Below are 24,016 nucleotides of genomic sequence, written 5' to 3' on the forward strand. Positions count from 1 at the left end.
ATTTTTATTTTGAAACAGGGTCTCACCAATTTGCTGAGGCTAACCTCAAACCTATGATCCTCCCGTCTCAGGCTCCCAAATAGTGGGATTGCAGGCCTAGCATTTTTGCTCTGTTTTGTTTTGTTTTTATCCTCTAATTGATTTTCCCTGCTAATTCTATGCCAGCTACAGAGTTACTGTGGACTGGGTTCTCTAGCTCCAAGCTCTAACTTCTGACTTCCCCAAGGGATAGACAGGACTCTCTGAGAAATGGACTGGCTGACGCGTGAGGCCCTCAGGCTCTGTTGTCAGCTTTCTTGTGGTTGCCATAGCTGATGCCCCCAATGCCCTCCAGGATGTTCATGGGCAAAGGAAACACGATCGTGGAGTTCTTCTCCGTGGCAACAGTGGTTAGGGTCTGCAGGTAGCGCAGCTGGAGGGCAATGGGGGACTCTGACAGCACCATGGAGGCCGACTTCAGGGATTTAGAAGCATTCATCTCTCCTTCCGCTGCCAGCACCTGAAATGATGGAAACAAAAATTGACACATGTGACTAGGCCTCTTTTTCTGTACTATTTGGCAAGGTTAAAAGTCTTACATTCTCTTGTGATTAAAGAAGTTTAAGGAGGTTGCACAGGATTGGAAGAGTTCTATAAATTATAAGTACCTGGATTTAATTTAATTTTCAAACAAAAATCAAATCTCTCTCTCTCTCTCTCTCTCTCTCTCTCTCTCTCTCTCTCTCTCTCTCTCTCTCTGGCAGGGGATGAAACCCAAGGGCATTCTACCTTTGAGCTACACCCCAGCCCTTTTTAATTTTGAAACAGGGTCTCACTAAGTTTCTGAGGCTTGCCTCTAACCTACGATCCTCCTGTCCTTGGCCTCCCAAGTACTGGGATTTCAGGCATGTGCCACCACACCTGGCTTCAAAGTACTCTCTGTAACATGAATGAAAACTTGGCTGCCCACCCTAGGGAATGTTTCTGAAGCCTTTGGGGGCCTCACTACTACTATGTTTGTTTTCCAAGAAGTCTGAAATTCAAGGGCTCCAAGTAGCTTTTTTTTTTTTTTAACTTATTAGTATTAGGCATTATTCCATTCCGTGGCTAATATGGTTCCAATTCTCTCCCTTTTTTTTTTTTTTTTTTTTTTTGGTGGTGGTACTGAGGTTCCTGGAAACCCTTCTACCTCTGGGCTACACTCCCAGACCTATTTTATACTTTTTTTTATTTGGAAACAGGGTCTCTTAAGCAAGTGAGGCTGGCTTCGAACCTGCGCGATCCTCCTGTCTCAGCCTCCCAAGCACGGGGATTACAAGTGTGCACCACCACGCCCAGCCTCTCCACTCTTGACTAAGTAGTTGAAGTGCCAGTCTGCTAGCACTCCCTGAGATTCTCTCAATAACTCTACTATCCTAGTTCTCAGGCTGCCCAAGAACAACCCGGCCAGGCTTAGCTAACTCCCATCCTCTATAGATACTCTCTGTCTGTGTGTAGAAGTCATGTCCGTCCAGCCTCACCAAGTCTCTCTTGCTGCTGGAACTCCGCAGATAAAACAGATATGAGTAAGAAACAAAGGTGAGGAAAACCTTCATCGGCTCACAAGACTCCAAAGAGGATGTGCGAAAGTTTCTGATCTCAGTTGGGTTCTGATACTTCTGGAAATTCAGCCACACAAACAAGAAGGCTACAGATCCCACAGACTGCAGGGTGCTGGGGGCCAGGGTGGGCTTAAGTGTAACCTGGATTGTATTTATTATTCTCTTTAGTCCAGGAACATGCACCATGCTAGAACAAGACGTTCAAAAGACCAGGACCAAGTGGGCTACCTCCAAAAGACCAGGACCAAGTGGGCTACCTCTCCAAATACTAGTTTTATAAAAATGCTGGTTCCTGGACCCACCCAGCTTTGTTCCTTTGAGATTGCAGTGTTTTCATTTGTTAGATTATCCAGGAGGCTCTGGTGTGCAGCCATCAATGGGCCCCACAGTGCTGCATGTTTAGCAAGTTGCAGATCATCCTCCTGACCCGATGCCAAGCTTCCTCTAAGCACATTAAGTTGCTCAGCACCTTTTAATTCAGGAGAAATTCTTAAGAAAATCTATGGAAAATAACACTCTTCTCTTAAAAGAAATAGTCAAAATACACTGCTCATCTGTCCAAGCACTATCCTTGTCTTCCCCGGCGCCAGGCATCTCTCCTCTGTTCATACACAGAGCAGCCCTCACCCTGGCTCTGGCCTCCCGGGTGGCCTCAGCCTCAGCCGCCATGGACCTCTGCAACTGCACAGGAATCCGGACATCTTTGATTTCCACTCGGGCCACCCGGATCCCCCACAGCTCGGTGGCATCATCAAGCAAGGTCTGTTTGCAAATCAAAATAGAAGAAATTAATCAGAAGACAGGTGGCACAATGCTAAGTTTATGGTATGTTTGGGGAAGAAAATTCTCCCCAGACTTATTGACCGATGTTTGTAATTGAAGTGAATCCCATGAAGGTTTCATGAAAAAATCCAGATAGATGTTTTACTGGGTGATCTATGAGAAGGAACCGTCCCCAGCACCATTCCTCAGGAAGAATGTGATGTTCACCTAGATCTGAGCACAGGCCCCAGGTAGCTTGTCACCGATACCAAGCAGACACAATGCACGGGCTTCTCAGACAGAGAATTTTACCCTAGCTCTGCCATTGGCAGCTGTGAATCACCGGGCCAGCGTCTCAGTCTCTCTAATTCTTAGCTTCCTTTCCTGTGAAGGATTTTCTGTCAGAGTTATCATGAAGTTTGGAGATAATACATCTAAATTATCTGCCAATGCCTAGCAATGGCTCTGTGAATATTATTGGGTACTTTTCAAGATGTTATTTATCTTACTCTCTTTAATCTCCACCTTATGGCCAGTTTTGAACAAGTAGCAAGACATATTTTTTAGCAGTACATATTTTCAAGCACATTTTTAAGGCATATTTTGTAAAGCAGTTTACACCAAAGATGCCTTTGTCCTTTGTAAAAGCAAAATACCACGGAAGCCATCCTGCTGGTTATCCTGGAGAGATGGGGACAGAATGTCTAGAAAAATAATGAGGGAAAAGGGGCTCTCTTCCTACGAAGAGAGACAAAGATCTCTGCCAACAGATGGCAAGTGATCTCTGTGATTTCTGCAGGATTCCAAAAGATAGTAAGATCTCACAGGACGCTAATGACTTGAGTCTAAGTGGGCAAGATCTGAGTTGCCGAACACATGGGGCTCTTAGAGAACTGATATCACCTCATTAAACCTTGGGGTCTTGCGATACCTTAGGGAATACCTAACTTACAGAAGCTGAGAATCCAATCGCAATTGACATAGTAAATACAGAAATGTAATTTACAAACTGGAATATGCCAGAGATGAAGCCATACCTGATATGTCCTTAATGGTTATGATTATGGCTAATGCTATGATTGATATTGATGGTATAATGTAAAAACTTTCCAGACATGACTATTTTTACTGTCACAAATAAATCCTCTCTTAATTTCCACACTTCACTGAAATGTGGGCATTTCAGGGGCAGCCTGAGCAATAGCTGTGCTCCTTTAGGAGTAATTTAAATTGAAAATAAATCTGGCATCTCGACTCCTTGGAAAAGGCAAAAGTGTACAAAGTTAATTCATGATTTTAAATTCCAAAGAGAAAGGATAAAGGGCACAGCTTCCATGGCTTCTTTCTCATATCTAGGTATTTAAATCTATACCTTGTGCTGATAGATAAGTGAAATTACACATGCAGGCTCACCTCTCCAGAGTAATTGTGTGTGTGTGTGTGTGTGTGTGTGTGTGTGTGTGTGTGTGTTTGTATGGTATATGGGAGAGTGCTTTGATATTTTATAGTCTCTGACAATTAAGATGGGTGAATTAAAGATGCAGTGTGTTCATTTCTGGTATTTTTACCTGGATGCTATGAGCAATCTCTTCTCGCCCTGATAAGATCTGGGACAAAGTCTGTGTCCCTAAGACATTTCTCAGGGTGGTCTGAGCCAGCAAAAACGTGGCTTGGTGGACATCATTGACATTAGCCACTGCCGACACAGCACTGTGGATTCTGTAATAGACGACTCCATCAACCTGAGTAGTCACGGAGTCTCTGGTGAGGATCTACAGAGAAAGCAAAGCAGGCAAAGCCACATGGGTGTTACTTGCACAGCCATTGACAAGGGAACAGCCCGTCCAAGGGCCCTCATCCACAGGAGTACAGCATTACTAAAACTCATGCCAACAGTCACAAACACTGTCCTGACATGAACATAACATCATTGAACCTGCACTGATATGACCCCTGCAGTTTTAATTTAGAGAAGTTTTATATCCCATAGGCAGCACCCTTGACTCCATGGTGAGAACAGGTCCTTCCATCTTAAAATGTAATAAAAGAAGCCTTCTGGCATTCTACCATCCTCAACTTCGAGACAGATTAGAACGCTCAGCTCCCTGACATCTGTAATCCACTTGGTTACTAGTTCTTATGAGACTTGAAGCAGTGCTTTTTAGAAAACATAGGTGGCACCAGAGACCATGTTCTATATTCATGTAAAACAAAATTGACAGGTTTATAGAAAGGCTTAGCAATTGAAGGGCAGAGCATAGGAAGAGAGCCTAGAGCTGTCCATTGTAGATGCAGGAGAGCCCTGGGAGGGGACACTCAGCATCTTCAGTGTGCTTATCAAGGGGCTGACTTTTGAAGTCAATCTGTGGGTCCTGATGGGCCTGGAAACATCGTCAGCTCCTCACCTCCAGCCTCCCCCATCCCAGGCTCTACATGCATTTTTCTCTTCTTTCTGGATCGCTTTGGTAATGAGAATTACCTGGATTTTAGTAAGTCTGTTCTTCCCTAGTGCCCAGTTACTGATTTGGATCCTTCATTCATAGTGTTTCACGAATGAAAAAGAATTATTTAAAATGGAAAAGCAGGTGAGACATGCACAGCCTCTTCTGTCCCTTGGCCTGCTCTGCTCTATTGCTTTGGAACACAAAACCATCTAATGTCTAAAGCAAAGTTGACCCTCAGCAACTTAGTAAGACTCTCGGCAACTTAGACCCCCCCTTTTCAAAGTAAGTTAGGGCTGGAGATGTAGCTCAGAGGGAGAATGCCCCCGGGTTCAATCCTCAAGTCCAAAATGAAAAAAGAAAAAAAAGCAATGGCGAATCATGTAGGTATTACTTTAAAATCTGAGAAGGTGACAAGAACAAGAATAACAGCCAACCACTGCCCCCTCAGGTTCATCTGGCTCTTTGCTATTTCAAGTTTTCTGTTTTCTGTGTTGTTCTCCACCTTGGTGCCCCTGCCAACAATCTTCTTTCAGCCTTTCTCCTGCTTGGTCATTCCAAGTTTTGCGTTATTTGATCCCTTGCCCAGAATTCCTTCTCAGGTGATTAAAATTAAAAAGCTCAGGGGCCACACAGGGCAACCGAGCAGGTCCTTAGGGGATTCTGTTCATCCTCTCCTTCACTGTTTTAAACCATTCTGCCAGATCTCAGTATGTAGGTTTTGTTTCCAGCATCACAACTTTAATCTTTTACCTCTTGTGGAGGAATGTTGCAGGTAACTGTGCGAAGATCAACTTTGACAAACACATCTATGCAGGGCAGGACCAGGATCAAACCTATGAAAATGAAAATTTATTTAAAAGTTTAAATAATTACAGCAAACAGTCTCCTAGCTATAAGGCACATCATTTTCATGAGGCTGTATACATTTCTCAGATGATCTTCAATAAGAACACAGTTAACTTTGGCGAAATAGGTTCTTCCTTTAGTAACTAAAGAAAAGTAATTGCCTTGGAATTAAAGTCTTTGCATAAGAAGCTAATCTTCGGGTAAGATTCTTGGCATTTAATTTTTAGATTTTATTGTTAAAACAATTTACTTTGAAATGTTTAATTTGATGTTAACTTTAAAGGATAGTTTAGAAAATGACTTCCTTAAGCCAGGTATGGTGGTACATGCCTGTAATCTCGGTACTTGGTATTGTGAGACAGAAGGATCACAAGTTCACAGCTAGCCTCAGCAACTAAGTATGATTCTCAGCAATGTAGTGAGACCCTGTTTCCAAATAAACAATAAAATAGGGCTGGGGGTGTAGCTCAGTAGAAAGAAAGAAAGGAAGAAAGAAAGAAAGAAAGAAAGAAAGAAAGAAAGAAAGAAAGGAAGGAAGGAAGGAAGAAAGAAAGAAAGGAAGAAAGAAAGAAAGAAAGAAAGAAAGAAAGGGAGAAGAGATGGGAAGAGAAGAAGAGAAGAGAAGGGGGAAAGGGGAAGAGATGGGAAGAGAAGAAGAGAAGAGAAGAGAAGAGAAGAGAAGAGAAGAGAAGAGAAGAGAAGAGAAAAAGGGAGGGAAAAGGAAGGAAGGAAGGAGACTTCCTTATGATAAAGGTATCTACATAATATATTTAAGTGGTAGAGTTTTGGTCTTGAATATCAGTGACTACCGACATTCTCATATCTTCAAAAGTATTAAAGGAAGCTCTTCCCAGGGCTGGGTGTGGTGGTGCAAACCTGTAATCCCAGCTACTGGAGAGGCTGGGGCAGGAGTATCACAAGTTTGAGGTCAGCCTGGGCAACTTAGCAAAACTCTGGCTCAAAAAAGAAGGGGTCTCAGGGTGTATAGCTCAGTGGTAGAGTATTCACCTAGCATTGTGAGGCCCTGGGTTTGATTCCTAGCTCTGAAAAAAAATTTTTTTTCCAGCGTCTCCAGATTCCCTGAAACCAGTGCATTGAGGAACTAACCGTTTCTCCATAGCTATGTTCTTGCTCAAGTACAATGGCATTTCCCAAATGCAAACACTTTTACTTCTCCCTGGGTTATGAAGCACTGGGATTCAGGTAGGTCAGGGAAGAATAGATGTAAGAAAACCCATCTGAGGACCCTGAATTCTTAGCATTACCCTGGAGTGTGTTCTTTCTTTCCTCAAGAGTAATAAGAATTAGAACTATTAGGGTGTTTCAGCAAGATAGGTACAGTCATCCATTTCCATTACCAGGGAAAGTCTATGTTACTGTTTTGGTTTGAGTTTAGGCACCATGCAAAGGGCCAGCAGCATGGGCAGAGAACACGGCAGAGATGCTTTCTGTTCTTTAGTCTCTAGACCTTTCTGAGATGTGTAAGAATGACTGCCCTCTTTATGTCCTTCTTTGAGTGTCAGGCTGCTATGATTAAGATCATGGTTGAGAACTAGTGGACATCTCAGCCCTGCCTCTCAATGTCTTGCAACCAGAGAACACTCCTCCAGCTTCCCTGAGCTTGGGTGGTTGCCTACTGTGTTCATGGGATGGTAGTGAAGGCAGAACATGATTCAACTTGACGATGAAATAAAATGCTAAACACTATTCCAGGTACGTGTACGTGCTCAAGAAGTGGCAGCTTAGGGCTGGGGATGTATTTCAATGGAACAACCCTTGCCTAGGGTGCCAGAGTCCCTAGGTTTATGTATTTCAATGGAACAACCCTTGCCTAGGGTGCCAGAGTCTCTAGGTTCAATCCCCACTATCACTGCCACCAAAAAAAAAAAAAAAAGCAGCTCATATTATTAAAGAATACTTTGTAAAAGTGGAGAGGTTTTCCACTAGCAATTTGGCTTGTTTCCCTCTGGTCCTTATGACATTCTGAGGTAACTCATTAGCCCCAGAGACAGGTATGACGACGGTTGCTATCCTGGGACATTTAGTAGTGAAATCTTCTGGGAAAATTCATTTACAAGAGATATACTTTTTTTCTCCAGAGTCCTCCAAGTTATGGCTATTCTGCTTCTCTCAGATCCAATATTATTTTAACTTATAATGTGGATCCCACCAGGAAGGAGCTAGCTTTGTTCTGTTATTTCTCTGTTGGATGATTCTAATATTTCTGTCTTAGCAAACTCGTAAGAACAACTATGAAGTAATTCTTGTCCTCTTTTTCTTAGATTCCTTATGGAATTAGCCAAGTGAGATTATACTACTTGAAATGGCCAAGTCCTACTCACAAGCTTTGTCTTTTGGAGTTTCTCATATTTTTCAAGGAACAGATTTCTGAGCACCTACCACCATGCTCCATGGCCAGTGCAAAGTGCAGTGTGTCGCTGTGAATGGCAACATCTCTGCCCCCAGAGATCTTACATTGCAGTTGGAAAGAGAACAATTTTTCTCAAAGATACAACAAGAGGAGTCAGGAAACAAATGTTATCAAAGAAACATAGGTAAAAGCCATCGTTTCTCAAGGACCTTCTATGATGTCTTTCTTTTTATTTTTTTCTTTTTTTTTTTAAATATACTGGGGATTTGCTACAGCATCTCATGCAGATCTTGAGAAAGCTCGATCAGGGGATCCACAACAGCATAGATCCCCCATGAAGTATGTCTAGCATTCCTTTTTTCAAAAAATTATTTTAGGATTATTTGGATTAATATGTATAATTGGAATTTTATGTATTGGCATTATAACTAAAACTGATGGGCAGTGGCTTGTGAGAGACTCAGGCAGCAAAGATTTTTTCCCAAGGATAAAGTTTGAGCCAAACATTAAGTTCAAACTGACCTTAGTTTGGGCCAAGGTATAAAATTAAGTTTGAGTCAGCCTTGTGAAGTGAGACAAAGCATACTATGATTATTTAAATGTCTGGCACCCTTGCCCTAAACTCTATAAAAAATAAAACTTTTTCCGTCCTTGGAGATCCTGTTTGCATGGCTATGCCCTTGCTTTTCTGTCAAAAAAGAAAGTATAAAAATTGTAACAAGTCCTAAATAAAATGGAGAAGCTTGAATCTTATCTCATGTGGCAGTTCTTCTCTCATCAACCTCGGCTTTCTCTCACCAACACACAAACCTCGACTCTTGCTAAGGCTGGACCCCGGCAGGGATTGAACCCAGGAACATTCTACCTCTAAGCTACACCCCCAGATCTTTTCATATTTTACTTTGAAACAGGGTCTTACTAAGTTGCTGAGACTGGCCTCAAACCTACAATCCTCCCGTCTCAACCTTCCAAGTACTGAAATTACTTGGAGGAGTGTGCCACCATGCCCACCTCTAAGATGATTTTTGATAAACTTCTTTCAAGAATATCAAAGCTAACCATTTAAAATCACCGTCTTTGTGAAATAAAAAAAAATATTAGCCATTTCAAATGGTTTAACTAAATATAAACTTAAGATAATGTGTATTAATCATTATCTTATCTCTATGAAGTTTTAATGCTTGATTCCCCTTCTGTCAATCCTGGACAAAAAGAAAATAATATTTTTCTTAACATGAGCAATTTGGAATATTTTTTCAAAAGTTTAGAGAAAATATGAAAATAAAACTGCATGAGGTATTAAAAACCCCAAATCTCACCTTTACTTCCAACTCTAAGGATAATGTCAGATAGGTCATCAAACCTATGTCGACCTCAGATGCTTTGTTGATATTGTTGTCATCATTTTTGTTGCACTGGGGATTGAACTCAGGGGCATTCTACCTCTGAGCAGCCCTATTTTATTATTTTATTTTAAAATAGAGCATCACCAAGTTGTGGAGGGCCTCACTAAGTTGCTGAAGCTGGCTGTAAACCTGCAATCCTCTTGTCTCATCCTCCCAAGTACTGGTCAAAAGCATGTACCACCACGCCTGGCTCCAGATTCTTTGTTTTCAAAACCAGGGCCTTGGACAAAATGAGCTACACACTGGCTTCCAGCTCTAGTGGTCTGTTAATTTGCTTACCACGAGAGAAAATGACCTTTTACTTTTCCATTAGCACTTTTCAAAGAGTGAAAATCAAAATCCAGCTCCTTAAATATTCATCCTGAGTAACTTAAAGGTCTGCACTGGCCATTTACTCTCTTCTTTCCTTCACTGGACATGCTTTAAGTGGCCCTGGTAATAATGATATCCAGCCAGTGTAATCACCAAAGTGCTCAAATTCACTGAATGTCTGAGAAGAGTTAGGAAAAGGGTCCAGATTGCTAAACCCTCAACTGGTGGCCATTCTCACCAACTCCATAACGGGGCAACATCCTTCTGTTGTACAGAAGGCAAGGCTCCAGCTCCCTGGGGCTCTTCTTTGATTCTCAGTGGATGCCGCCTGTTTAAGTACTGGTGTGGTAGCAGGAATCATGTGTGTCCAAGATCTATGCCAAGGCAGCCACAGTGTCATACCTGGTCCCTTGGCTTTATTAGCTTGGATGCGTCCCAGTCGGAATACAACAGCACGCTCGTACTCCTTAATGATCTAAGAGATTAAGGGAGAGCGTTTAGGCTTCATGGCACACTAGCTGATATGGAGAACCCCATTTATCTCCCAGGGCATTACCTTCAAGCACATCCATATGGAGATGGGGAAGGTGATGATCATCAGCAGGAAGGAGAGCAAGAGCAGAATCCAGCCACACGCACCGAGCTGCCTTTTGCTGATGCCTGAGAAGTGAGAAAGAGGCAGACCTGCAACTGATGTGGTTTTTAGGAAATCTCTGCAGCCGAGTGGGTGAGGGAAACATCCAGATAGCTGGCCAAGCCCAATGTGAATAAGAGAAAATCTAAATCCACCCAGGAATGCAATAAAACACACACGCACACACAGTATTTTTTCAGGTTTTTAGAAATTGAAATTAATCTGCCACTTCCTAAAGAAGTCTCATAGCAACCAACCTCAATAATTACTGTTGTAATTTAGGGTTGACATGGTTTATTATTCTCAAAACACATACAACTGTTTCTCAGAATGTGATCCAAGGACCACCTATCCAGGAGCCATCAGATTCTTGGGTCTCATAAATTGTCCGGGTGAAATTCAAGCTAACCCTTAAGGTCAGTAGGTACTATTATCCTCAGAGAGAGACAACGGCAGTACATGGAAAAACATTTTCAAGAGTCCTTAGATATACATTTCTATGTGAATCTCTTAGTTACCGACTGTATGGGCTCGCGCGAGCCATCCATTCATAATGTAGCTCAGAGTGATAGGGGTGTACGTGCCCCCGGCACTCGGTGATCCCCTGGCTCCCTCCCTACTCCCTCCCTTTCCACACACATGACACTGAGATTGGCATTCATAATTTCACGTACGTACATAACATCAATGGAAGTGCTGACTTCATTAATTCTCCCTCCACCTGCCATCCTCTCCTAAACCCTCCATCACTCCCATAGGGTTTCTCCCCTCTTATCTAAAATCCTCGTTTGCAAAATATGCATGTGTGGATGATCCTCTCATTTTAGAATTTTCTCTATATATTACCTACTTTCTAATTTTCATTCCTCAATTCCCTTCTTCTTGACAACTATTCCATGGTCATCTCTGCATCCCTCCCAACTGAGTCCTATGAACACCAGAGCTAATTATATTTATTTGATACTTCTACCTTGGAAATCCCACAGACACTATATGTTGCCACTATCTTAGTTAATGCCCTAACCGCCCATGCCTGACTTCCCAGGTTAGAGACTTATTGTATTGCCTCTTCCCTATCCATCTACTAATTATCCACCTAAGTCTGATACCTCCTTGAACCCCACCACACACACACACACACACACACACACACACACACACACACACACACTGAACCATTTTATTACTATTGATTCATTTGATTCATCGGGATGTGGGCTTTTGCTCCTACAAGCAATGCTTTGATGAGTGTTTGTAAACATCTCTGCTTCTGGTTTTTTTTTTTTTTTTTTTTTTTTTTTGCAGTACTGGCGATATATAGGATAAATTCCTGGCAGTGAATGTGTTAGGTCAAAAGGGTGAGTATTTAAATTTTTGATTCGTGGCAAATGTCTTTCAAATGCAAAATGTCTTTAAATGCAAAACTTGGGATTTTGTACCAACACAAAGCTTCATCCACAGTACATGTCCCATCCTCATGAGATCACTTCAAATATCTCAATTGTTATATTCTGATAGGTGAAAAGTATCCAAGTTTTAGATACATATTTTTGTGTTAAAAACTTTTGAGTACAAGTTTCTTTCTTAGAGTTCTCTTATAGACTATGGTTGTACAGGATAAAAAGATACTTTGTGCATTCTCAGTGAGTCTTTGTTGTATTATATTTATTAGTGCTACTTAGTATTAATAACAGCTTATACCTTCACACTGAAAAATATAAAGGGTAATACTAAAGCCCCCTGTTATCCCCTTCTCAGTTCTATTTTTATCTAGAAAAGTTCCATAGCTATCATCAATTTAGCATGTCTTTGAGGACAAATTTTTATCTATGTACATACACACATTTATGTTTAGAAAACATTGATTTGATTTCTACATTTTGCTTTTGATAAATGGCACCACACACTGCCTGTTTCTATTTTTTAAATCTTAACTATCTTGTATGTCTTTCCATGTCATTACACATTTACCTACTTTAATCATGACATATTCTTTTATTCTAACCAGTGTCTCAGTTTACTGAGCCATTCACCTAGCGATTGACCTTAAGGTCACAGGCAATTTTCCCTTTGCAGACAATGCCATGTTAACCGTGCTTGTCTGTGCCTGGCTGGTGAGTTGCCCTTGAATGGAGTCTTGAAGAAAGTGCTGAGAGGGTGCAGGGTCCAGCCACCTTGGCTGTGTTTTCTTCCTGCTGACCCCGCAGCATTTGACACCTTGGGGTGTTCTGGGGCTGGGACGTGACTGGCGCAGCACACACAGTCTGGTGCAGCCTGGACACCAGTCAGGACACTTCATGCTCTGAGCTAAGCCTTAGACATTTTCCCAAGCAGCCTCAGCCTTAACACTAAGCTGTGTACAGAAACCTCTGTCACAAACTACCCTGCCCTACAATCTCTGCTCCGGTGTTCCACCAAGCCTGTGCATCAGTACATGTGAGTGTGTGTGTGTGGGGGTGACTCTGTTAGATTCTGAGCATGCTAAAAAGAGGTGACAAGATGATTAATCAAAGATTTACACCTACCCAGTAGATTCAACAAAGCCACTACCACTGGGAGCATTGGTGGATGCCCCAGACATCACTGGTTGCTGATTAAAGTGTGACATGAGCATCATCAGAACTGCCTGGGGACTCCTCAGCTCAGCCTCCTGAGCTTCCACAGCCCCAGGGACCACAGGGTGCTTGCTGCCTTTGTAGCTCCTAAGAAAACCAAGCTTCCAGGTAGCCTTTCCCCTCCCTGTGTCTACTCCTACAGTTCAAAGCAAGCTGCTGAGAACTGGATTTGAAGATTACAGTGATGATGGAAAGGAAATGCTTGGTTTTGAACATATGTTTATTAGTGCATTGTAATTATACATCACACTGAGTTCAGAGTGATACATGCACACGGCACTCAGTGTGTTCCCTCAGACACCCGCCCAGCTTCCTCTCCTTACTCCTATACGTTGTTGAGATCTGTACTGTTATTTTCACTTATGGTATATGTGCATTTGAATGGTTTTCTTCATCAAGTCTCCTCCTCCACTCCACACATCCCACCCGTAGTCCCGTCCAACGATTCCACTGGAATCTCTCCTTATTTATCTGAAGTCTTTTTTGCTTCCGAATTTCTAACTTCCACATATGAGAAAAAAAACATATAACCCTTCACTTTCTGAGACTGGCTAGTATCACTTAGCATAATATTCTCTAATTTTAACCATTTTCCTACAAATGACATAATTTTGTTCTTCTTTATGGCTGAGTAAAATTCCATTGTGTGTACATTATACCACTTCTGGGTATTTTTCCAAAATAATTGAAGTCATGATATAATAGTGAAATGTGAATATCTATGTTTATAGCAATAAAATGCACAATAGCCAAATTATGGAACCACCTAGGTTTCCATCCACAGAATGAATTACAAGGCTGGTATGTATACACAAAAGAAATGTTTTCACTGGTTATGCAAAGACCTTCAGAATTCCCCCATTGTGCCTTCACATCGACCTACACAGGGCTCCTGCCAGAGCCTTTCCTTGAGCCTGAGGGGATGGTGCAGGATAACCCTGAGCCCTGACCACATCTAATCATCTGCTTCACCCAAATCCATGAGTGTACATTCCTGCGAGCCACAAAGCTGGCATCATATGTTCACATCCTGTTCAGAATCTGGATTTTACATCCCCAAGAAATTGCCCCTAATTTTTCATTCATTCATTTAACAAATATTTTACAAGTTCTGTGCCAAGCCTGGCGTTAGAGCTGAGGACTCAAGGGAGAATGAGATGTGGGATTTTTTCATCAAGAGTTCGGGTACTGGTGAGGGAGAAGTCAGGACTCTGCTGCACTTACTTTTGGGGAGTCTACAGCAGCTGACAGAAGTGGAGACTCCCTCCTGTGTGCATGGCTGTGACAAAGAACAGGAAAATATTTGATCAATACCTTCCTTTCAGTCTGCGAGGGGAAAGCGAGCGCCATGACATGGGCAGCTGAGGCCCAGAGCCACCGACATGGGGAAGAACTGGAACTTCCTCTGGAAGGACCTCAGAGATAACCAAGCCAATCTTTCTTTTTGCAGCCAAAACTTTCTGGCTGCTGTCGTTATCTTTCTCTTGCTCTCTCTTTATGTTAGGTTACATCCATGAATTTCACAGATTGACAGTAATTTCTGTCTGCTTTCACCAACTTTGGCAGTGAAGCAAAGCCATACTTCACTTGTGCAGGGATGCTCCTGGGCCCTGCTTCCGTGCTTAGAGACAGCCCTGTGTGCCAAGGATCAGTGACTCTTAAGCCCCGGGGTAAACACACTAGGCAAGCTGAGTGCTGCCTGATGAAGGGGAGAATATTGCAAAACAGTAGCCCTACTTGATGGCATTAGAAATAGAAGCTAGTGATGCTAAGTAAAACATTCTAGGTGACTTGGTTGTATATTCCCCAACCCTGCCTTGATCAATGGCATTTCAATATTAGACTAATACTATATAAAGTATTTGACTACAGACCTGTGTTGTCATAAATAGTCAGTTCTTAGCAGAACAAGTTTTCTAGATATTATGTCATTGTGGAAAAATGTCAAGATAGCATGATGTGCATTATACTTTAGGGAAATAAAAGTTAAAACCAGAATGAGATACTAATACACAGTTTTGAGAAGAGCAAATGTTAAAGACAAATGATATCATGTTTTAGCAAAGTTATGGAGTAATTGAACCTCTCAGATACGCTACTGGGAGTGCATATGTTCCCTGAAAAAACTCTCTGGAAGTATCTCCTAAAGTTAAATATACATTTTGAATCTCATTACAATGTGCAATCACATTGCACCAATATAAGTTTGTTCAAAAAAGCTAACTATAAGGCCAGGCGTGGTTGTGCACACTTGTAATCCCAGCATTCGGAAGGCAGAGACTAGAGGGTCGAGGTTCGCGCACAGCCTCAGCTGCTCAGAAAAGCCCTTCGTAACTCAGTGAGACTGTGTTTCAAAAACAAAAAGACTGAAAAATGGATCAAGGGGTGAAGCTCAGAGGCACAACGCCCCTGGGTTCCATCCCAGTACTGCAAAAAAAAAAAAAAAAAAAAAAGCTAATTATACACCTACTTTATGACCCAGTATTCAACTTGTAATACCTGAAAGAAACAAGTGCTGAGGAGAGCAAAAGACATGTTCAAGAAGGTCCATTACAACTTTTTATTTAAAAGCCAGGAAATGAAGAGTCACCCCATCAATCTATCAAGAGTAGAAAGGATAAAGTTGTGGTATAGTGACACAAAGGATTGTTACACACCTAGAAAGAGATAGAAGTATGTATAAAGGGAAAATGTGAATGAACCCCATAGATCTAGAGCAGAACAAGCCAGAAACAAGGATACATATTTTTTATTCCATGTGTAGTCTCTGGATTATTTCACGTAGTTTATTCAGAAACAACAAACTACTATGATCAAAGTCAGGAATATTTATCTCTGTGTAGTGGGGCTATTGGTGGTTGGAGAATTAACTGGAAAGGGACACAAGGGAAACTTTTTGGACACTAAATGTATTTGTGTGTTTATTTGAGTGATGACTATATATTGCACATATTAGCCTATGAAAATAAATGAAGACCAACCAAAGGAGAAAAGCAAAGGCTGTGTTCTCAGACCTCACCATAGCAGGGGTCAGCAGCCACTGTCACCTGCAGAGAGGCAGAGGCAGGGGAAGCAGGGGAAGCTTTACGACAGAAAGCAGGGAAGGCTCTGCTCTACCCTGATGGAGGCTGTCTGTGTGGGAAAGCTGTCCGCCGGCCGCCAGAAGTGGAGCATAACATATGGAATTGGATAGGGAGGTGTATTTGGCTTTTTCTGGTTGTTGGTAAGTTGGAATTAAAAGACAAAAAATAGGGAAAACATTCGTTATTAATCAAGTCCTGGTCATTTGGGGATGACCCTACTGAAGTTGTCTAGCTTCCTGGATTGCCACTAGAGATAACAAGCTGGCTCCCTGCCAGTCTGACATGTAAGGGGCAGGCTGCTGCTTCTGGGCCATGATTTGCAGATCATGAGCCGGTTTCCTGGGAAGGCTGCTGCGGCTGCGGGGCCGAATTCCATCTTTACACAGGGTCTGGCCATTGTCCCTTTGTATATCCAAAGCCAAACACTTAAGATTTGTGCCCTGTGATGTATACTGGGTATATGTCATTCTTCAATAATTCAAGTAAAAACCAGAGCTATAAGATTGAACTAGTTCTGAGGATGGAAAATTCGCTGCTTACTTTACATTCTCAGAAAGAAGAGTAGAAACCCCAAGCAGGGTCAGCCTGCAGCAGGTGAGGAAACATAGAGAGCCGAGATAAGCAGAACAGGCCCTGGATCAGCTGGCGACATTTTCTGGCCCACCCAGACACCTCCTTCTCGAACCAAGAGACCTTTCAAGAGTCATCTCACCTTTTTATATCTCAGTTCCTTCTCCTTAGCTTGACAATAGCCAGTCACCTAATATGATGAGGTCCTAAGGCCATCTTGGAAACTGCCCAGGGTCTTCCTAGATGTGTATTTTTGTTTACACATACACTCATGTATTTAGAATTTGTAAACCATTATAAATATATACTCATACATACACAGACACAAATTGTACAAATGGCTACCTTTCAGAACATGGAAGTTATATTTAACAGTTTAAGAAACACTTTGAAGAACCTCTATATATCTTAGAATAACAAGAATCACTTATTTTGTAAAACCCTAACGTCTCTGTACAGATCCCTCTGCAAGCACGCTGAGGAAGTGTTCTTCTCCTAAGCAGAACTTCAAGGGCCAAGATCCCATCCACATTGTGATTCCTAGATGTGCTTTGACCAAGACAGCTTTGGCTTGATTCAACCACTGGTAGGCTCCTTCCTAACCCAGACCCTGACCAGCTTCTGCCGAGAGCATTTTCTTTTGTAAACTTGTCATTGTGAATTCTGTCTAAGACCCTTTGAGACTTGAATTGAGGACTTTAAAAATTCTCCTCTCAGTTTTACAATCTGAAACACTCTTTTTCAAGGACTTGGTTTTGGGCATATAAATATCAAAGAAAATAGTGCCCCTATCTCCCAGTTTCTGTGGGGAGCAGGAACTTAACTTGTGCGGGCACTTCCAACACATAAAACTACCTCCTGCCATAAAGACATGAGAAGTGCATTAGTAAACCCACATGGCTTATGATCTCCGTCCAGGGCTTTCCTGCTAGCTCACCCCAGCCTTTATTATTTTATTTTATTTTATTTTATTTTGGTGGTACTGGGGTTCCTGGAAGCCCTTATACATCCGGGCTACACTCCCAGACCTATTTTATATTTTTATTTGGAAACAATGTCTCATAAGCTAGCGAGGCTGGCTCCGAACCAGCACAATCCTCCTGTCTCCGCCTCCCAAGAGCGGGGATTACAAACCTGTGCCACCACACCCGGCCACCCCAACCTTTAAAACCCTTGCAGTCATCCTCTCAGCAGTACTCAAGAGACAAACACAGTTCTGACCTCTCTACTTTATTTCAGTAGCCTTGAATAAATTCCTCCTCCATTGTTTAACTCTGTTCAGTGCAGTTTCTTCATTTGGGAATTTTCATTTTATTTTGTTCTCTTTATTTTCCCATTTGCTAAACAGGATTCTTTGTGCGTGGGTTGGGGAGGATACTGGGGTTGAACCCAGGGGCATTCTACCTCCAGATACACTTCCAAGCCTTTTTATTTTTCTGTTTTGAAACAGGGTCTCGATAGGCTGCTGAGAATCAATCTCACTAAATGGCTGAGGCTGGCCTCTGCGAAGATCCTCCTGTCTCAGCTTCCAAAGTACTCAGATTACAGGCTTTTGCCACCACATCCAGCAGAATTCTTTTTTAAAATAATTCATTTTATTGGGCTATAAGTCATGTATAGTAAAACTTACCATTTGAAATTGTATAATTCAGTGGGACTTTTCACATTCACCATGTTGGGCAACCATCACCAGTTTCTAATTCCAGACAAAATCTCATCCAGTTAGCAGTTCCCCACTCTCCCCTGCCCTCGGCCCTTGGCATTCACTGACCTGATTCTTTCTCTATGAGATGATGGCATCTACACATGTGCAAGAACTAATTTTTAATAATATACAATGAAGCATTAGGCCCCTGAGGACCTAATGTAATCTAGCCACTGACATTCCAAGCTCTTTCAGATGACGTTTGGAACCTTAACAAAGAAAATAGACATACAAGCTCTTTGGTGAAGAACCACTTAGTCAGAGCTGAATGATGATCTTATTATCCATCATAAGCCTATGACTATAATATTCTGTGATCCTAAGAGTCTCTTCTCTCTCTCTCTCTCTCTCTCTCTCTCTCTCTCTCTCTCTCTCTCCCTAGCCCTATTTATTTTTTTATTTGGAGTCAGGGTCTCACTAAGTTGCCAAGTGCTTTGCTAAGTTGCTGAGGCTGGCCTGGAACCTTCGTTCCTCCTGTCTCAGCCTCACATATACTGGGATTACAGGTGTTTGCCACTGCACGTGGCATAATTTACATTCCACTTAAGAATGATCTGTGTTTGTCTGTTTCAAAAATTCGACAATATATTATCTCCTGTGAATTCCTCTTAGCATTGTTCTTTTTAAAGACATATTATGAATAGACCATTCAAAAATTGTCTAAAAAGTACACATTTAACACCCTATACCCACCATCTACTTAGGAATGTAAGCACTGCCCCCACAGTTAAGCCCCTTGTGCGTCTCTTCCTGTCACCCCTCTTTCCCAACTGTCTTGCCCGCCTCCCGCTTCCTCATGATGATTCCCTCCCCCCTCAGCCAAATGCAGCTGCAGCTGGGAAACCTCCACTTAGAGACCCGGCTTGACACGCAGGCTCTTAGCGCATCAAGAACTCAGATTCTCAGGTAGCGGGATTTGGAGGGTCTCAACTATGGGTCTAGTGACTCAGATAGTGTGTTAACGGTAGCAGAGAACTCCCTCCAGGTCTTCACACACCTTTGCCCCTGTGCCCAGCCTTCATGTCCTCATCCCCTCATCCCTTCAGCATCAACACCTCCACACCCCCCCCCCCGCCCCGTGTCACGGAGCCTCAGCGCCTGCTTCCCTAGGAAGGTGCTCATAACTCTCACCCCAACCTCGTGGGCTCCTCTTTTGACTTCCTAATATGTCCTCTATCATCATTTTTCAAAAAGTATTGCCATTTGTAGCTTCCCTGTAAAGGTTTAGTGCTTTAAAAGTGTTTTGTTGCTAATGTCTCCTGATCCACAATCGATGCCAAACAAATGAAAAATACACTCTGCCCACTTTGAAGTCTCAGAGTGACGCTCAGTGACAAAACAAAGGTATGGGTGCGTTTGAAAGTCCTCTGGAAATAATGATCCATCAGATGAGAGTCTCTTTTCTCCCAAGAGAGTCAATTAACCCGAGAACCATATGCCCGCGCACTTTCTCCTTCAGGCCTTCTACCTTACTGCAGCCACAATCCCACATCATTATGAGAAGAAAATAAAGATAAAACGTCTTCCTTGCATCATTCTCCCCGGTCCCCACACTCCCCGTGCTTCTAATCCTCTCTGTCTAAATAACAGCAAGCAGCACAACAACAAATACAAGTACGTTGTTCTTAATATGTATGCCTAAACATTCTCATGATCATATTATTTATACCATTTATGAGTCAAAAACACCCCAAAATACACCGAGGGAGGGATAATTCAGTGAACCATTACATAGCCATACAAGACAATATTATGCATAATTTCTGAGTTTATAAAGACATGATAAAATTACGGCATGATGTTAAGACAAAAAAGTAGGGGGATGCAAAATAATATGGCCAGCAGGACCCCAATTAGTAGAAATATGTGCATGGAAAGAACTGTGAAAGAAAAATAGCCAAAATATAAAAAGTGGTTATTACTGTGTGGCCCAAGTATAGTGGTTCTGAGTTTTCTTGATTTTTTGATGTGGTTATAATTCTGAATTTTCTTAATATTTGATGTATTTATAATCTTACAAAGTAAATTTAAAGTAAGAAGTCATGTCAAGTAAAAAAAATAATAGGAGCCAATCATGGTGGTGCACGCTAGTAATCCCAGTACTTGGAAGGCTGAGACAGGAGGGTTGCCGGTTTGCGGTCAGCCTCAGCTACTTAGTGAGGCCCTCTGCAATTTAGTGAGACCCTGTTTTGAAATAAAGAATAAAATAAAATAAAAGGCTGGGGGTGTAGCTCAGAGATAGAATGCCTCTGTGTTCAATTCTCAGTACTGCAAAAAAAAAAAAAGTAGGAAAGAATGTACTTTGTATTTTGAGAATAGAAAAGACTGCTTCCCAGGAGAAAAATAAAGTAAAGTAAAAGGTGTGGAATGGGAACAACCACCTTCCTTGGATTTGGTAAGGAAGGCCAGCAATTTATTCATTCTCATTCTCATTTTCTCTCTCTCTCTCTCTCTCTCTCTCTCTCTCTCTCTCTCTCTCTCTCTCTCTCTCTCTCTCACCTAAACACACAATTGGCAAAACAGAACATCAGGCTGGACATGGTGGTGCACACATGTAATCCCAGTACTGAGGAGTTTGAGACAGGAGAACCGCAGATTCTTGCAACTTGCAAGGCTCTCAGCAATTTAGATCCTGTTTCCAAATGAAAATAATATATATAAATAAAATAAGGCTGGGGTATAGCTCGGAGGTAGAATGTCTTTGGGGTTCAAACTCTAGCACCACAAAATGAGAGGGAGGAAAGGAGGGAGGGAGGGAGGGAGAGAGAGAGAGAGAGAGAGAGAGAGAGAGAGAGAGAGAGAGAGTTTGTTGGGGAGAGACTATAGCTGGAGATAAAAACCAGGACTTTTCATTTAATTCCCTCACCATTTGTGAGTAGAAATTTCTGTACTGCTTAAGGCTAAACTTAATCCACAAATATCAAAGGATGGCCAGTACTGTGTCCCTCATAAACTATCAAAAGCACAAAATATCAGAATTGTAATATATAAACGCCAGTCTGTTTTGTGATAGTACAAGTTTCGCACTCTAAGATCAAAAGCCAGGAAACTTAGGAGTATCTTTTTGACGGAACCACTCCAGTCATGCTGTCTACCCTGCTGCTGTCTTAACCCATTACTATGGAAACGGAAATGTCTCCTAGAACTTGTGTAAGAAGCCGATGAAGGGTATCCTTGACGGGCCCTCCAGCCCCCAACCTCGTGTGATGTCTGCAGCCATCAGTCTCGCAGCGATGCTGTGCCTACTTCAACAGAAAAGCTTTGTTGCCTATCCAGGTAAATGTCTCCAAATGCATATTTTTTTTGTCGAGAAATTAATACTATCAAGTGTGTTCTGGATTTTCTCATTTGTATAAAACAGATCATAACAGAATCTACTTCAGAATTGTTGTTAGATTTAGAGTATAACATAAGCAAAATGCTTTTCTGCCCGTGTGTGCGTGCGTGCATGCCTGCATGTATATGTGTGTATGTGTGTGTGTTGTTGGCAATAGAACCTGGCCACATTTTACTTCAGAGCTATATCCCCCACCCTTTTAATTTTTTTGTTTTGACACCAGGTCTTATTAGGCTGCTGAGAGTCTCACCACATTGCTGAGGCTGTCTTCAAATATGTGATCCTCCTGTCTCAGCCCCTCAGAACTGGGATTACAAATATGCACCACCATACCTAGTTAAGCACAATGCTTTCTAATACGTAGCAGTCATTAGTATTGAAGACAGTAGTTGCTACTTTTACTACTTAGAAGCTAATTTTTATTTTTCCCCAACTTCTTTCCACTTATCAACCATGGTGAAGCTCAAATCAACACTTTCCTAAACAGCATCATCAAATACATTTGAAGACAGATAAGGAAAATCAACCTCTTCAACACATCATTGCTATTTAATGTGAAAAGAGGAATATCACAATAAGCATCAAATCTATCTCAAAATGAAGGAAAAGAGCAAATTATAGACATTTGCTTAAAACAATCAATGTAAGAACTGAATCCCAAATCCTGGGCTCTAAGTGAGACTGAAGCCACTTTCTACAAGTACAACTAGGGCTTTCTCTGTAGCTCCAAGGCTGCGGCCCCGGCGTTGCTTACATGTACGTAACACGCTCGCTCCGTGAGGAGCCGGCCTTACCCACTAGATTCTCTTTATCCTGCTTCTCAGGCGAAGGCACCCCAGCGTCCATCTCATTCTCAAGGAGCTTTTATACTTAGCAGATTTTCATGGGTGTGGAACCACGCCTGGGCTGCAGGCAGCGAGGACGATGTGCTTGGGCGAGGGGAAGGGGAGCAAGAGTGTGCGAGAGAGGAACGGTCCTTCTCTTTAGTGAACACCCTGGGGAGGAGTTGCCCTGGTGAAGGAGGTCCCATGACATAAACAAAAACATTTTTTTCCTGAGTTCATGGGGGAAATCCCAAAGACTGTGAACCTCTAGGTGTACTGATTCCTGTGAAATACCACTGTGTAAAGTTCTACCTCATTCATATTATAAACACTTCTATGCATCCCGTATATTTGTTCCCAGTAATGCGGTGTTTGATAAACAGGTCAAATATATCCACTTTGTGTTTTATAAAAGGGAATTTAATCCATTTCATTCAACCCACTGCAGGGAGGTCTTTTAAAATTCAAATCTAATCATGGCATCTTTCTGCTGAAAATCATCCAATATTGCAGGGTTTTTTGTATGTTTGCTTGTTTGTTTTTGCAGGTCTGGGATAGAACCCAGGGGCATTCGACTTCGAGCTGCACCCCCTGCCCTATTTTTTGTTCTTTATTTTTGAAACAGGGTTTCACTAAGTTGCAAAGGGCCTCACTAAGTAGCTGACGCTGTCTGCAAACTGTGATCCTCCGGTCTCAGCCTCCTGAGTGCTGGGATTACAAGCGTGCGCCACCACGCCCCACAGTAGAGAGTAAAGCCTGAAGGGTCCTAGAAGAGGCTGCTGGTCTGTCTCTCTCCAGCCTCATTCACATGACACTACTCACTCACTGTCAGTCCCTTTCAAGAGTTATGTGTCCTTTTGCCACAGTGCCTTTGCATGTGTTATTATATGCATAAACACTTGGCTTGTGTCTGTTTCTTCCTCTAGATGTGGGATGGGATTGAAAAGCAATAGCTTGTCCACCAGATTTGGCCCGACACCTGATCACTTACTGCTTTTTTTTTTTTTTTTTTTGGTGGTACTAGGGATTGAACCTAGGGATATTCTACTTCTGAGCTACAACCACTATTTTGTTTTTTGAAATAGGGTCTTGTTAAATTACTGCTTGCTAGACATGAACCTCGGATCTTCCTGCCTCTGACTACAACTATTAGAATTATGGGCATGCACCACCATACCCAGTTTATTTTTCCTTTTTTAAAAGTAAACTGTTAGGCAGGGTGGTACATGCTCGTAATCTCAGTACTTGGGAAGCTGAGATCAGAGGATGCAGGCTCAAAACCAGTCTCAGCTACTTAAAGAGATTCTCAGCAATTTAGCAAGCCTGTTTCAAAACAAAAAGGGCTTGGAAGTATCTCTTAGGTAGAATGCCTCTGTATTCAATTTCCAGCACCAACCAAAAAATAACAAATAAACTCTTATTGAGATACAGCCATAGCCACTTGGTTTTTTTGATCATCTATGGCCACCTTTGCATGATACCTCCAGAATTAGCAATCAGTGGTAACAGAGACCGAATAGCTTGGTC

General features: G+C 42.1%; 1 protein-coding gene across 1 annotated transcript; it reads right to left on the reverse strand.

Annotated features, from left to right (window-relative positions):
* Positions 1-274: 274 nt before the first annotated feature.
* On the reverse strand, positions 275-22,511 carry STOML3 (stomatin like 3; the record flags this gene model as incomplete). Its single annotated transcript, XM_080690234.1, has 7 exons — positions 275-499; positions 2,208-2,342; positions 3,911-4,114; positions 5,537-5,619; positions 10,124-10,196; positions 10,278-10,381; positions 22,460-22,511. 7 exons carry the CDS (start codon positions 22,509-22,511, stop codon positions 275-277), a joined length of 876 nt encoding a protein of 291 aa, XP_080546360.1.
* Between the last annotated feature and the right edge of the window lie 1,505 nt (positions 22,512-24,016).

Source organism: Muscardinus avellanarius (genome assembly GCF_963383645.1).
Source record: "Muscardinus avellanarius genome assembly, chromosome: 2".
In the NCBI taxonomy this organism is placed as follows: domain Eukaryota; kingdom Metazoa; phylum Chordata; class Mammalia; order Rodentia; family Gliridae; genus Muscardinus; species Muscardinus avellanarius.